This window comes from Meleagris gallopavo, chromosome 3 (genome assembly GCF_000146605.3).
Source record: "Meleagris gallopavo isolate NT-WF06-2002-E0010 breed Aviagen turkey brand Nicholas breeding stock chromosome 3, Turkey_5.1, whole genome shotgun sequence".
Taxonomy (NCBI): domain Eukaryota; kingdom Metazoa; phylum Chordata; class Aves; order Galliformes; family Phasianidae; genus Meleagris; species Meleagris gallopavo.
This window is the reverse complement of record NC_015013.2, coordinates 11,137,174-11,154,002: the sequence shown is the minus strand read 5'-3', so window position 1 is coordinate 11,154,002 and position 16,829 is coordinate 11,137,174. Positions and strand designations below refer to the sequence as shown.

The 16,829-nt window shown below is 41.4% G+C and overlaps 1 protein-coding gene across 4 annotated transcripts in view; it reads right to left on the bottom strand.

Annotated features, from left to right (window-relative positions):
- The window catches only part of F13A1 (coagulation factor XIII A chain), a 123,271-nt gene that overhangs the window by 58,247 nt on the left and 48,195 nt on the right, over positions 1 to 16,829 (bottom strand). The window contains exons 1-2 of one of the 4 annotated variants that reach the window (XM_010708397.3): positions 14,454 to 14,556; positions 13,344 to 13,424 (exon numbers count right to left, since the gene is read on the bottom strand). The exons of 2 other annotated variants lie outside the window; for them this stretch is intronic. Coding sequence is in view for 1 of the 2 variants with exons in the window: in XM_010708395.3 (XP_010706697.1) it covers positions 9,654 to 9,823 (170 nt within the window). In the remaining variant the exon portion in view is untranslated. Of the gene's footprint in view, positions 1 to 9,653; positions 9,852 to 13,343; positions 13,425 to 14,453; positions 14,557 to 16,829 lie in introns of those variants that run through there. One more of the 4 variants, XM_010708395.3, reaches the window with a different exon arrangement.

Genomic DNA, 16,829 nt, shown 5'->3' with positions numbered 1-16,829 from the left:
TTTTTTTAATTTTGTCTTCTCCCTTGCAGATTTTCTGATGTGTAATAGAAGCCTGGAAAAAGTTGAGGGCTTTTAAGTAACTTCTGTATATCCTCCTCCCTCCTGTTGCAATAGGACAGTGCTGAAAGGGTTGCCAAGCCCTCCCCACACCATCCCCAAGGATCTGCCACCACTGCTGGCACGTCTTTGCTTCCCCTCCTTCTCCCTGCCTACCTTCCCCCACCTCTCATCAGGAACCACTTATCAGGAGTATTTCAGAGTTCTTGGGCTAAGGAAACAACTTAGGCATTGAAGTTTCAGTCCTTAGTGATACAGAGTAGAGCTTCTCATGTCACAAGAGCATAGAAAGTGGAAGACTGGAAGAGATTCTCTGAGTGACACAGACTAAGTTGTCAGTCTTAATAGTGTCTCTATCTCAGGATGCCTGCACTGCAACTTGAGGTGCTGACTTTCAGAGTACTCAAAGGTAGAAAACAGCAATGCTTTCTCTGCATGGTGCCTCACAGCAGTCCTTCTTAGGACTATGGGGCACGTGAGTATGGAAAGCTCATTGCTAGCTCAACAAACAAGATTTTTTCCATGAGAAACTGTGCAATTCCGGAGAGTTAAGGTGTTTTGCTCCAATCTAGGGCAACTGATCTTCTTCTCTTACCCATGGTAATTTGTATCATTAACAATCTGTGTCAGGAGCAGTACCTGACGAAAGCATTTTAGCTACAGACCAACTTTGTTCAGTTTCACTAAGCTCTAACATAACTGGGGACTGCCAGGATTGCTTGCTGAGGCTCAGCACCAGACTGCAGAGGTTTTGGAGCCAGCTTCACTATCTCCACATGAGCACTGTGCCATGCTACTTGCTATCTCAGAGTCAAAGGGCCCAAAACACTCCATCTCCTGCAGTAGACTGCTAGGCACATAGCACAGAAAGCCACCTGGCCAGGGCACTGCACTTCTTCTGCTGTGCTCCCCCAAGTGTGCCGGCGCACCATCAGGAAAGATCTGGTCTTGCTGTTGTCCTGAACTGCAGTTTCCATGGGCTCACTTCTCTGCAGATGGTCCTTATGGTAACCATCTGTTGGGCAAGCAATGCCCCTGACACCCAGGAACACAATGAGCTTTCTGGGGGAGGAGGCTGGCTGCCAATTCTCCTTTTTTCCACTCTGATTTCTGCATGGTGTGTTTGTGCCTCTCCTTCTACTTCCAGCCAGTACTTCGGTTCCCAAAACTGCAGCTGCTGTGATGACGCTATAGAAACTGAAGTAAATATTGCCTCGGTGCCATGCCTGCTGGAGGCCTGCAACACAAATAAGAAACTCCGTCTCCTGAGGCAGTTATGTGCTTCCCCAAGTGGCTGCAGTGCTGTCAGAGCCAGGAGGAAAACTTTCAGTCAGAGTGAGAACGGCAGTGAGTGGATGCAGCCAAATGATCCCAGCCCAGCCCTCATGCTTCAGAAGCCAGCAGTTGTAGATGTCTCTCCTTGTGCCCCTTCAGGTCTCTTCGGAGCATTTGGCAGAAGCTGACGATCACTGAGAAAGCACAGAAACAAAAATTTTTGGCAGCAGCCTTGCATCCAGGGAGAATAACGTTTCATAGGCTATAATTTATTTATTTTGTGGGGAGTGATGTAAATTCATGCTTATGACAGCTCCAGATGCCAGGTATTTTCTCATTACCTTGAATTTTTAGCATTTGCCCTTCCTTGCCTATTAGACTGCACTGGCCTTAATTTAGCATCTATGGTTTGAAACTACTGACGTCAGAGCTGATTCAGGAGGGGGCACTGAGAACATGAAGGCCTGTTTTTCCTGTAGGGCCTTATATTTAATGAATGGTGTTCTGGAATGACCGGTGAAAGAGCAATCTTTCTTCATGAAGCAACTCCTGCACTGCTAAAGAGCTGAGTCCATGCTTGTTATTCAGAGACAGCCGTCAAATGCTTGTGGTTTTTGCCAAAGACCTTTGCAGTTGTAGATGCTCTTCCCATTGATTGCAATGGACTTTGAATGACGGACAGCCCTTCCTCATGATCATCACAGAAAAGCTATTAAATGTTTGGAAAGTTTGCACTGCGAAGGGTTAACCCAAATTCAGTTTCCTGTTATCATGAGAGTCAGCATTATTCCATCTTTCCATGTCAGATACAAGTTTGGAGGGGAAACCCCACAAAACATAAGAGTCAGTAGAACTTTACAGACAGAGAGGAGAGCGTGTGAAGATCTGTCATAAGCAAACTCCTCAGCAAGGTGCTCATGTAAATGGTTTGCTGTGCTGCGTGCCAGTGGCTGGATGGCAGGGGTATTTTGCCTACCACTATTTTAGCTACGCTGAGAACTCCTTGGCAGCAGCTGAGCATTGTAATGCTTTGCAAAACAGTGAATTCCTTTCTTACTTTTCTTCTTTTTCTTTTTTTTTCTTTTTCTTTTTTTTCTCCGTCAAGTATTACCTTTGGGCCCATTTGCAGTCTAGATGTGAATTCAGATGCACTGGGACATTGTACTACACGTACATGCATAACTATCACTGGAAGGAATTCTTATTCCCATAAACCAGACACTTTGAACTCTAATCTTCTACATATAATACACCTTTCCATCTCTCTTATCTTCTCAGAGTTTCACTTGGGAACTTGCACTCTTTCTTAGATGACCAAGTCTGTCTTCCTCTTCCTTCCACATCATTACTTGTCTTCCAGAAACTGATATCTCTCTCCCTATAATGCCTTGCCTTACCAAGGCTGGAGGCAGAGTAGAGCAGATTCTAGCAGAAAACATGAACAAAAATGTTATTTTTAAACAGAAGCAAATATCAGAACTGTTCATTTGGTGGTTTTGTTTGCATATTTTGCTTTCAATTTTTTAAAAACCAAAACCAGCTCATTTATCTCTATGTGTTCAGCAGCTCTGGCTACCACTCACAGAGGCGTATATTTTGAACTAATGCTCAACATTCAGAAGGCCCAGCTCTGAAATACAGCATGTGTACAAGACAGTATGTGTGAAAGAGGGGCAGAGGTAGAAAGAGACAAAATGGCAGATCTTCAGATGGTGGAACATTTGGAGCAGGGGATATAAGGCCAGTTTTCAAAAGATATTGTTGCAAATGTTTCTGTTGCAGGGAAAAAACAACAACAACAACAAAAATATATATGTGGTTATATATATACATATATATGGTTGTTTTATATATACACATATTCATACACACATTCTGCTAAGAAAATATGGCTTAAGAAATTTAACTCTTCTCTGAAAAATAATGTTCCAAACCACAAGTTTAAATTCAATCTGTAGATCCATATAAGCATCTACGTCTGAGCTGGCCATCTTAGGCTTTCTTTATCCTCCACAGAGATGCAGTCTAGGCAGTGATTCATCTCCTCCTACAGCACACATGTAAATAGGTCAGATGAATCATGGCCTAAAAGTGCCTGTTTCATGTATTGACTGCAAAGGGAGCGTGAGGTGATAGATCCCACCGTATGCATCTATACAGCCAACGTTTACAACGAGGTGAGAAGAAATGCAGCTTAGAAATGAAAAAATAAAAGCATTTTATCTAGGTTTTGATGCATAACTTTCAAGTGCTACATTATCCTTTATAGATGCCACTCAAAATCATTAACAGTGATACACAGTATACAGTTCAATACACTTTTTTTTCTCTCTCAGATTATGTGGCTGCCACTGCCAATTATGTAAAATACATTTCCAACAATAAGTATCAGATTACACTAAAGCACATGCCAGCTCATGAGTTAAAGGTTGGAAAAGACATTTATCTTTTTGTACTCATCTGTGAAGGCATCTCTCTTCCTGAGACATAAACATAACTGTACATGTAGTAACTGAAACAAAAAAAGATTCACGTTGGCTGTTATGAGCATACAATCCAGGTTCCCACTCCTACTCCTACTGACATCTGAATTCAAAGCATTTCACTGTTTTTGTACCAGAGTTGCCTTAATTATCTCACAGAAAGATAGCCAAACTAGGCCAAAGAGGTATTTCGTAAGAGATGATCTTCATGGGCTCCAGCTTTGTTTATTGGTTTATGTTTTGCTATAGCTGAGGCCTTAAATAATGAAGAAACGTGGGGGTGGACTACTTCCTTGCTTTGTCCAGCTGACCCTTAAGATGATAGAGGCACAAAGGATGCAGCCCTTAGATTAATATTTCAGTCCCAAATGAAAGGACAGGTTATCAAAGCAAAGCCATGAACTTTTGGAGGGAAAGTTACTTCATGGAAAGTGTTTCTCAGAAAAAAATTCACCATACATATCATATGTATACGGCAAAGAGAAAGACTCTTCTAAAGCAAATCGCTCTGTATCACATCATCTTATCAATGCCATTTACCTAAAGTGAAGCTCTTGACCTAAGGGCCAACTTTACTTGATCTGTCAGGCAACAAGACTGAGAAAAGAGATAGAAATTTAAAAAGTTGGACCAAAATTTCTCTCTTCTTTTTCTCTCAAGCCTCTGAACATCAAGGCAGGACTGGGATAGTAAGTTCCTCCCACTATACTTAAAGACTGGATTTGAGATCACCTGATGAATCTGAACATAAGTAAATCTCTGCGGCCTGATCAGATGCATCAGAGGGAACTGGATGACGTAGTAGCCAAAAGCCATTCTCCATCATATTTGACATCATGGCAATTAGGTGAAGTCCCCAGTGACAGGAGAATAGGAAATACCACTTCAGTTTTTAAAAAAAGAACTACAGAACAGTCAGCCTCATCTCTGTGCTCAGGAAAATCATGAAAAAGTTCTTCGTGGAAGCTATGTTGAGGCACATGGAAGACAGGGGATTATTCAAGACTATTAACATAGCTTTACCAAGGGCAAATTGTGCCTGGCAATTTGGTGGCCTCCTACCATGGTTACATAAGTAGACAAGGGAAGAGAAACCAGTGCCTTTACGTGGACTTTTATAAGGCCTTTGACATAATCCCACGCAAGATTCTTTTCTCTAAATTGGAAAGAAATTAATTTGATGGATTGACTATTTAGTGGATAAGAAACTTGCTAGATGGCCACGTCCAGAGAATTGCAGTCGATGACACAGTGTCCAGGCGGAGATCAGAGATGAATACTATCCCTCAGGGATCTGTATGGGGACTGGTACTGTTCAGTATATTTATTAACACCTTGGGACTGGGGGCATTATCAGCAGTTTGCAGAGGACACCAAGCTGAGTGGTGCAGCTGATATATAAGGAAGAGATGCCACCCAGAAGGATCCAGAGAGGCTTGAAAGGTGGGCCCACATCAATCTCATAAAGATCAACAAGTCCAAGTGCAAAGTGCTGCAGTTGAGTTAGGGCAGTTTCCAGTAAAAGTATCACCTGAAAGCATTAATGGATAGAAATCAGCCCTATTGAGAAGGACTTGGGTGTTTTGGTAGATGAAATATTGGACATGAGCCAGCAGTGTGCATTTGCAGCCCAAAAGGCCAACTGTATTCTTGGGCTGCATCAAAAGAGAGGTGGCCAGCAGGTAGAGGGAGGTGATTGTCTCCCTCCACTCTGCCCTTGTGAAATCTCACTTGCAGTACTGCATCCAGCTCTGGGGCCCCCAGCACACAAAGGACAGGAATTTGTTGGAGTAGGTCCAGACACGGGCCACAAAAAATGATCAGAAGGCTGGAACATTTCTCCTGAGAAGACAGGCTGAGGAAGCTGGGCTTGTCCAGCCTGGAGAAGAGAAGGCTCCGGGGAGACATCATTGCAGTCTTTCAATACTTAAAATGGGCTGAAGAGAAAGATGGAGAGAGACTTTTTACAAGGACAAGAGGTAATGATTTTAAACTGGAAGAGAGTAAATTTAGAATAGAGATAAGAAAGACAATTTTTTACTACGAGGCTGGTGCGACACTGGAACATATAGCCCAAAGAAGCTGTGGCTGTCCCACCCCTTGAAGTGTTTGAGGTCAGAGTAGCCACAGGGCTTTGGGCAACCTGATCCAGTGAAAGGTGTCCCTGGAGGGCAGGGATCGTGGGCTAAATGATCTTTAAAACTAAACCATTCTGTGATTTTATGATCCTTTCTACACTCTTCCAGACCTGTTTGAATTTTTTCCAGCATGTCAGTCTCCCTACACCAAATGCTGATTTCACAACATTGAAACTTTTTGCAAGAAAATCATCAATGAAAAAAATAGTTTGTGAGAAATGACCATAACATAATTAGATTTGATTTGGTTATTTTAACTTGTATGTTTACAGCCAGGGTGAAGTCCCCCAGGTATTAGATGCTAGGATGCCTACAGCAGGACCGGGGAGCAGAGGGAAGAGAACTTCAAAGTCCCTGCTAAAACAAGGTTGAGCTCAGTAATTGCAATTCAGTCTGTCCCTTACGCTCATCTCCAGAGGGGCTAACTTGTCACATACAGTCCCAGATGTAAATGGAGGTCATCTGTTTGTGCTGTGTCCATATTATCATGTCTTCTGGACAGTGTGAAGTCACCTTGGATGCAATCAAGCCAGAACAGATAAACCAAGAGTAGACCAAAACAAGCTACAATACAAACACACAAAATCTGTGCTCTGTGTCCCTGGGGCACCCGACACCTGGTGCAAAACACTTGAGATGTTCCTACATAGAGCTAGTGAGTCTGAACAGGTCTTAGATGGCTATCCTTGGGTTAGTGCTAGACTGTGTTAAAAGAGAACTGCACCTCAGTTGAGAAGTTAGCTCAGATCAGAGCTCTTCCTGCATCCAGGAGATGGGTTACTTACAACCCAGGCAGCCCCAGCAGGCTTAGTTGACAGTTGGTTCTCATTAATTTTGTACCATATGTGAACATGCAATATTTCAATGTTAATCTCACAGAGCATTTCAGTGTTACTGAAACACAATGTTTCAAGTATGCTCAATTACAAGATGTTTAGAATTAAAGATTTCTTCAATCTCATTTCAGGGTAAAACTTCCTGTTCCAGTTCAGAACAAAAATACATTTTAAAATGCCCAAAGTCTTGTAGAACAGCTTCTCCTGTTAATACAAACACAGATGTAGCATGTAGATTCATAACAACAAAAACCTGAAGCACGTTCAAGCATATAATTCCATCTTTAGGCATATACCTAAGTCCTGTGACGTGTTCAGCTCAACAAAATCAACATTATACAATAACTGTGTGCACAGAAATTCTTATGCTGCCTGTTGCTGTTGCATTTCCACCACTTTAGCAATTCTCTAGTGGAACAGTTTCTTGATTCGTTTCAAATATGTTTGCCAAATAGGGTTGTTGATCCATCTTTCAGTCCCAAGACTGACCATATCTTTGTGCAAATGAGCCAAATAATTGCTTAAATAAGGAAGTGTACGATGTTTTGAGAAATAAGTTCAAATGCGGATTGTAAAACATCACAACTGGTTGGTTTGTTAATGGCAGATGTTCTGGGGGGAGAAAGGAAATTGAAAGAATGAATCATTATTCAGATGAATTTCAAAAGCAATTTAAAAGTCATTTCATAATCACAGATGTGTGCCAAATATACCCATCCAGCACAAGCTGTAGGCTTTGATTTTTGTGAAGTCTGCAGGTTTTTTCCTTTGCTATTCCCACTATAACCTTTTGCAGTGTGATTTGAAAAAGGAGAACGTAAAAAAAATTAATGCCTTCCAAACTCTCCACATACCTGTCTCTAAAGGGTTGTGCTGCATCCACAAAAATACTGTCAACATACACAATGGAATACAGATAACTTTTTTCTTTGTGCTCAGAGCAAGCTTGTGGTTGGAGTAAAGATAAAAGAGCTGCTGAGAGGCACTGCATGATGAAGGAAGCTCCAGCACACACAGCAAGGTCCCTCGCAGCTCAGCTGATGTTGTAACACTGTTATAAGGAGTAGATCTGCACAGTAATTCTCTCACTAATCCAGAATCTGTGTAAATTCTGTCAAAGTAGTGCAAAATTCAAGATAGTAACCACAGCCAATAGTACACTCCTCATTTTTGCCTTGATCCTCCTCTCCTATGATTCCACTGCTGGCTTTGTGCCCCAACCATATCAACCTCTTCTATGTTTTAGGCTGTTAGCCTGCAAGAATGCATGCTAGGATGAAGCCCTGAAAATAAATTTGTTCTTGATTTTCCTCCTACAGCTACAGAGCTTTCTCTGGCCCATCTCTCTCCCGTATACAATCTTCACAAAATTTTAAAGCTATCAAAGCAGTGTTCTAATCTTTCATTCTTTTTCTTTCAAGTCACTTTCTTCAACAGTTTTACATTGCTTTGATTTCCTTTCAGAACATCAGTGGTTTGTCTTGGCAGGAGTGTTTACTCCTTTACTAATAGATTGGAAACTCATCCAGAAAACAGCAATGCCAACAAAATTGGAATTGATCTATCAGTTTTATATTAAGCAATCATTTTCTCAGAAAGGCTTCTGGAATTCTAAACCTTAAACCTCTCACAAGTTCAGTTCAAGTCATACAAAGAGAAGGAGCTCACTGTCTGTGGCTCAGATGTCTTGATCCATGTGCTTTGCTTTCCTTGCATCTTCAAACTCTGCAGTCCCTGGGACTCATTTGGATAATCCTTTTGAGATGTGTGTGAAAATGATGCACAAGCAGCATGTTAGGAAATGATGAGAAGAATGGGGGAAATGTTAGGATGAAGCAGGGATCAAATAAAAATTTTCAATTAAGTGCACAAACATGCTTCAAAGGCATTCACCACCATACAGAGATGGAAATGGGTTCATTCAAAGTCCTATTCCTTAATAAGTTCAATATCACCATCTTGCAGTCTGATTTCCCACTTCCTGTTTGTAACCAATGAACAAAAAATATAACATGAAACCATAAAGAATAGTTACTAGTTGAGGATGGTGAGTCACAAGTAACTTGGATAAATATCTTCTGAGCTACCTACAAACTGAATTTGTTAGAAACATTGAACATTAATTTTAATAAAGAACATGCATTTATAAAAAAGGAAGTTAATTTTCGTACCTCTGAAAGAAAAAGCTGGGCCAAATTCTGAGCTGCTTGTATAAATTTTCTTGTTCATAGAGCCAATAGCTTACTAAAACTTCTATACCTGCTGACAGTGAGTGTTCAAACATTGAATCTGTGGCTCTCTGACACCACTGTTGCCAGATTTTCTGTTGCATATGATGGCAAATATGATTTTTTGTGTCTGTTACTTGAAATACCAACTATACCTCTTCAAGAAATGTGGCCCAAAATAAAATATGTGATTTTTGAGTATAAAAAATAGCAAATACTTTGAATATCTACAGGTGTCATTGTTGCAAACCTTATCTGATGAATACCACTTCCAGGTTTGTGGGTTCTTTTCCTCAGAAAAGCACGGTCTTTCATGAAGAAGACTGAAATCTGTGTGGATAGCTTCAGGAATAATGCAAATTACAAACTAAGATCATTGTTGCTTTGCTGTCTTTTAGAATGAATGCTCATAAGAACTCTTCATCTTCTTCACAGCTCTGAAGGCAGAAAACACTGCACTTTTTCAAGACTCTAGTCATGCCAAAAAAAGAAGTGCAATCTCACTGTAATAATGTTGTCTTAATTATGTACAATACTTAGCACTAGTTTTACACCAGATGACTCATAGTAGAAGCCTGCACTTTGCTGTTTAACTAAATCCCACAGAACTTAGAACTCCCTGCTGCAAATGCTTACCAGCTTGTGCTCAGATCTTCTCCCAGACAGGATCCTTCAGAGAAGACTGGTTTGAAAGGCAGTGCAAGAGGACAAGCAGACACTGTGGTTGGAAATAAGGGCCTGAATTCAGTAAGAATATGCCAGGAATGAGCCAGGAATGTGCTCCTGTAGTCCAGAAAGCCAGCCATATTCTGGGTTGCATCAAAAGAAGTGCAGCCAGCAGGTCAAGGGAGGTGATCTTGACCTGGTGAGAGCCAAAAAAATGACACAAAGGATAGACGAACTCCCTTGTGAGGACAGGCTGAGAGAGCTGAGGCTGTTCAGCCTACCAAGAGAAGGCTCCAAGGAGACCTGATAGCAGCATCTAAAGGGGTGCTATAAGAAAGAAAGAAAGTCTTTAACATGGTCTGTTGTGATAGGACAAGGAGAAATGGTTTCAAATTAAAAGAGGGGAGATTTAGATTGATTATAAGGAAGAAGTTTTTTACAATAAGGGTGGTGAAGCACTGGAACAGGTTGCCCAGAGAGATGGTGGATGCCCCGTTCTTGGAGACATTCACGGTCAGGTTGGATGGGACTCTGAGCAACCTGATGTAGCTGTAGGTGACCCTGTTCACTGCAGGAGAGTTGGACTATATGGCCTTTAAGGGTTCGTTTCAGCTAAACAATTCTGTGGTCCTATAATTCTAAAAAGTAAATGTCTTGAAAGCTCATCATGTATTTGTGCTTCTGAAATCATGGTCAATTCTATTAATTTGGATCCTAGAAATAATAGAGCTGGGTTTTTAAAGGCAGTTTATCTCATGAACAGGAAGGTGATCATTTTTTGTAATCTTATGCTGCTTATTGTAACAACCAAGACAACATCAAACACTGGTAGTAAGGGTAGAACCCTTGCTTATCTGTCTTACCATATCTAATATTGTCCTAATAAAAATAATTCTATAAAAGCAGACCCCTTTTATTCTGTGGGATATTTTCACTACTGAGCTTTTTAATGTCACAGCATAATCTTCTGGGCACCTTTATTTATGCAGATTTCTCCACTATTCTATGTATTTCAGTGCTTGTTGAGCTCAGTGAAATCAATGGAAAGCACTGGATCTTCCCCAAGTTCCCTCCATATGTTCATTGCTTAGAGAAAACTGTCCATTCTCAAACAATTTGTTACCTTAATGATTCAGCTCTTGTATCTATAGCACATGAATAGTCTCCTTTCAAATCTTCATAAGTAGCGCTGGAAACTCGACAGGAAAAACACTGTTAGACAGATCTTTTTAAGAGAGGTTCAAGAGCAGATGGACTTGCAGCAGAGAATACTGCAGTCTTCATTCACCGTCAGCAGGAAAGACAGTCTCCAGACTCAACTTTCATTCTCTGTCTGGAAGACCACATAGGAAATTTACAGACACTGAAAAATATTCCCATCTGCCTCTCTCCTCTCCATTCCTTAACAAATATACAGAGTGCATATTTACCTGGCTATCACAGAACACTGAGAGGCAGTTGTTGAAGTCTCTGTCTATGCAAATGACAAATATTCTATTCATTATGCATTCTTATAATGAATGATCTACACTGGCACCTTCCAAGAGACTCTTGATTAATTGAAAGAAGTAAAATACTTCATAATGAAATAGCAGCTGGTTATGATACTTACTAGTATCCACTGACAGTCTAGTGACATACACTGCACCAGGAAGCTTTCACTCCTATACATTATTTAAACTGAAGTTGAGTTTTGCAAACTTACTGCCTCTAGACTAAAGCTTATTGTGTTTGGCTAACACAGATCTTTTAGGTATCAGCCAGTACTATGTCTGTCCTATCAAAAGCTTTGCCCAGAACAAACCACAAATAGTGATTTGCACACCACAGTATTGTGCATCTAAGTGAAAGAATAAACAAATCATTCTGCTCACGAAATCATTTCATTTCCATTTTAGCCAGGAATGCACTAAATAATGCATCATTCCCCAGCTACTCAAAAGGTCACCTTTTGGTCTACGAGCAGCTGCAGCAGCTGTGTTCTCCCAAGACCCTGCTGCGAGCACAGAACAAAGCATGAGAGCTGAGGACAAGCTTGGGGATGCATCCTAGCATCTCTAGTTGAGAATCATTGCCAAACTGTCTATCAACCACAAAGAGCCACTTTCTTTTTCCTTTTCTTCCCAAGTAAATTAATCATATGTAAAATAAGAGAAAATCAACAGCCAACAGATTTTGACACCATGCAAGGAGAAATATCCATGGAGATTAAGGACTTCATTATTGATTTTTTCACCACGTTTTACAGGAAGGAACAACAGAGAGAATAAAATAGCCCTCCAGGAAGGCACTCTATGAGGCTGAGTTCAGCTCAGTGGCTGCTGAGTCTCTGGTTCCCAAACTGTAATGCAAGCAAGCTGCATCCACGGCAAAAAATACATACTCAGTAGAGGCATCTAATCTACTATAGGTCTAGACAAAGCCCTAATATTTGAATTTTTCATTTTTAGTGGAACTGGATGAAAGGCATGGAAGACATCAATGGCTTCTTTGAAGTTATCTCACTATCAGGAACCCAGATGTGAGGTTTGGAACAGGGAGCCCACTCAGCTTTCTGGACCAGGGTGTTGACTATTATATGGTTGGACTTGATATTGAAGATCTTTTCTAAACAAAATGATTCTACAATTCTTTATGTATCTCACTTCAGATGAAAGGAGTTTGAAGGTGAAAGAAAACCAGTGTGGATTATCCTCTAGTCCAGAATCTGTGTCCCAAACACGTAAGTCAAGTAGGTATAGAGGAGACATCCTGCCCCTTGCTTTCATGGGGTGGTGGTTCAAGTAGTGTACTATTCTTGCAGGATTTCCTCAGTGATCTTTTCCACAGACCTAATCATGTTCCATTTTGTGAACACCTAAATCAAAATTGCCTACAACCAGAATGGCTTATGTTCTAAATTAAATCAAACAAGCAAAGGGAAAATAACAACTACACAAGAGAGAAACAAGCATGTAACTCACTGTAAGGGCCATCTTGCACTGATGCATAGCAATCCCTCCTAGACAACAGCCTGGGGAGCACTTCATTTTTAAAGATCCAGCACGCAATAACAGAATCATGGTAGGCATTCATCTAAACGTCTGCACCACTCTTTTCTTACTCAGAAAAAAAATAAGTGAAGCTAAAAAAGAAATGGGGGAAAAAATCCTAGTGTGTAAGCAGCAAATTAAAGATAATACAAAAACTCCTAGTGCATACGTATTCCTCAGCCCATCCAGAATTGCTTTCATCTCCTTCAGTCACTCATACATCAAAATTACGGCAGGCCTCCATGAAAACACCCTGAACTCCAGGGTTCCTGTCCCTGTTCCAGAGTGATATAGGATTCATTAACTCCAGCTGCTGCTGCTAGCTTTCTCCCACTACAGATAGTTCAGTGTCACTGTGAGCCAGCACAAAACCCTGCCCCAAAGCATGTGCCATGTGGCAAGGCTCTGCTGCTCAGCAGGCTGCCAGGGCTGCCACAGTGGGAACAGTGAGGTGGCAGATAGCAAATGACACAGAAGACACTAAAGAGTAGATTGGCCCATAGGGTTCTCTAATGAATTTCCAAGCAACTTTCAAAGTTTGCAGTTTAAAAAAGCAGAAAAACAGAATACAGCAGTCATTGGTCACTTTATACCACGGACATTGATGTTACAGTACTAACTGACTCACTTTTTACTAGATACTCCAAATGTGGCCAGGATACAGCTGGCATTGCTTAGCTTCTGTAGCTGAGCCCACGTCTGCACTGGCCTGCACAGAAAAGAATTAAGAAAAGAAAGTCATTTAGCAGCCAGCTTAAATTTGTTCAGCAGCAGTATGTACCTTGTTTGCAAAACATCTATGAGACTGGACAGTATAAAAGGCTAAAGACATAGTCTAAGTTTTTAATGATGCACCATTTCTTGTAAACATGTGACTCCAGAAAATCTGAGGCATACTTCTAGTTAGAAGCTCAAGCCAGAAAATGATGGCAGCATGCTGGGTAGTCAACAATCCAGGGTTCAGTACAGGGCCAACAAAGCTAAACAGATGCACTCCCAAACAGCAGGAGAGATGACATGGAAACATATAGCCCTAGCACCCCAGACCTAACCCTGCCTTCTGTGCTTGAAAGCCCCATGGTTTTGGGTTCCCCTAACATTATTTTGGAGTCTTTTACACATTTTGAAACTGCCAAAGATCTTGGCATTACTACCACAACTCTAACTCATGTCCTTGCTCTGGCCTGCCTTTAAAAATTCTACCCTCCCTCCATTGGCCATACCTGCAGCTTCTTGAGAGGAGGCTTTCAGTTTTGCCTCCTGCACAAGATGCTCGAAGTCAAGCAGTGTCCACACTGCTCCTGCTCACCACCTGTCCATTCCTGTTCTTTACTCCCTGACTAATGAGACGATTTACTTTGGCAAAGCAAACAACACACAGCACATACAAACAGCTGCCAGAGTAGAGTAAGACTCCACTTGTACTCTCTAATCTGGGCAAGAAAACTAGCCATTTACCAGCTCCATTTTCCAGCTTCATACTGGAGCAAGATCAAGAGAACATCTGTGTGCCACATCCCACTTCTGGGCCACCACAGGCAGGAAAGCCCAGCCCAGCAGTGAGAATCATGCTGGGCAGGGGAACTTCTGATCAACTATGATACAACTAAGGTAACTTTTAAATCTCAGGCATATTTTTGGAGCTCTCCCCTTTGTATTTAATGTGCTGCAACCCAGTTAATACGTGTGCACATGCTCACACACAGATGCAAAGCTGATTGTGTACAGCTTTCCTTACAGTTCTGATGATCTCGGTAATTTATTCAGGTTGGCAAAATTTGAGTGTTCTTTCACTTCCTCTGCAGAAGGAGTCCAAAGTGATTGTTGCTGTGGTGATCCTTCCCTTAATATTTTTAGCCATTATCTGGCTTAAAGTCATGACTGGCTCTGAAAAATGTTATTATATTACAGCATAATATTAAAACATAGGCAAATAGTCTTTTATTCTTTCCACTGAACATACACATCTATCTCTTGAAATCGACATGCAATTCTGAGAACATCTACAAATGAAAACATGAGATATTCCCCTATCGTTAATAGCTTTAATCTTTGTTTTATAAATAGAAAACAATTCCAACCCCACTGTCCTCCACTCCTCTGGGATCAATCTGTACAGTTGGAACTTCTTGCCAGGGTTACATTTCCAGGAAGGTGCACACTCACTCTGAACATTAACAGTAGTTGTATCTGTAATTCCCAAGGAATGTAATTTGTAAAAAACAATGGGGTTTCGTATTTCTTGTTTCTTCATGAGGTTGCAAAGCCTGCATTCCTCTTTCTAAGGAGAGAATAGCACACGTCAGCTCCCTACCTTCATTTACACCTTGATCAATGAAGATGTTGGCAGTGAAAGCTGTTATGCAAAGAAACCAAGTTCAAAACTTTTACTGCTGGAAATGGCCAAGAACAAGTTATTCCCATCTATAGTGCAGGTGTATCCTTGCACAGTTCTATCACAGAAAGGGTGAGAGCACCATCATCACCATCACCCTCAAACCTATAGCAAACAATGAGGTACTGATGAGGATCAGTCCAGCCCCTGAGCACCCTATTCTTGTCTCATTCACTCTGAATAGCAAATGGCAGCGTCCTGGGGGCCATTCTGTTTTTAGGAGTTACAAACCTACTTTTATCAAGCTGTTTTCCCACAACTTGCTTCACATCAGCAAGGCAAACTGTGCTGGACTGAGTCCAGACTGTCCAGGGGTGCTTTGCCTCCCTTTCTCCCTTTACTGTGAGGGTGGTGAGACACTGAACAGGTTGCCCACAGAGGTTGTGGATGTCCCATCCCTGGAGGCATTCAAGGCCAGGATGGATGAAGCTTTGAGCAACCTGGTCTAGAGAGAGGCAGGGACACCTATAGCGGGGGGTTGGAACTAGATTATCTTGAACGACTCTTCCAACCCAAACCATTCTCTGATTCTATGATTCTTTAGCAGTAAGTGCCAGGTCCCACTTCCCATCCTGCAAGTGCTGGATTTTGCAAGAACTCCCCTTTGCATGCACCAATCCCAATCTAAGTGCAGCTTCAAAGGACGAGCCCAAACCTTCAAATTCCTGCTCTGCTGCATTTGGCTCCATTTTCCATGCAAACTACACTCAGGCAACCTTCCAACAGATACTCCAAGCAATCACAAGCTTCCTACTTGCTGTAACACAGTGCTGTTGTGAACATGGCTTTAGCATGTTATTCCATACCCAAATTGCTGCCTGTGTTGCAGGGGGCTGAGATACAGCCCTTGCAGGAACCATGAACTGTACATTTGCAAGCAATGTGCAATGTGGATTTCTGCTCTATTTCCGAAGCGATGTAATTCACTTCCTGCCTTGCACGTGGAGTTTTGCTTAGATGCAAAGCTCAGATTGAGCTGTCAGTCATAATATCCTTCTCTTTTCCCCTTTTAGAAAGGGGATTTATATCTGTAAAGAATGCACTTAGCTCAAAACATTGTAGCCTTAACTACATTGGCTCTGAAGCATAATACCAGAGAGCAAAGAAGGTACATGACAGAACTAAGCCTGCACTATAAAGAAAGTGTAACTTGTATTCAAATCCTAGTCTTAGTGAGGCAAAAACAGTGGTCTCCTTTAGCTGCATTGGACTTGCAATTAAATCCCTATGGAACTTGATAAGAAGCTATCCAGGTAAAAACAAACTGAATTTTTTAATAGTATACTTCCTAGCAATTTCAACGATTCCTGCTGACAGCTTAGTTTTAAGGACCAAGTTCTCAGACAATAACTCATGACCCAGTTCAGAAGCCAAAACTACAGTTCACAGATAACTTTCCTCATACATCCCTCAGCAATTTTGGACAGAAAGGATGCTAACAGAAGGCCATAGTAAGCACAAAAGAGATAAAACAGTTGGTCAGATATTAAAACTGGATAAACTCAAGTTAGTAATAAATATAGATTTTCAGCAGCGGTTTTAGCAAATCTTTAGACAGGAACTTACTGGCTTCCAAGTCACTGCAAGAGAGGAGTTATCTAACTATATCATAGAATCATAGAATGACCTGGGTTGAAAAGGACCACAACAGATTCAACCCCCTGCTATGTGCAACCACCAGACCAAGCTGCCAGAGCCACATCCAGCCTGGCCTTGAAT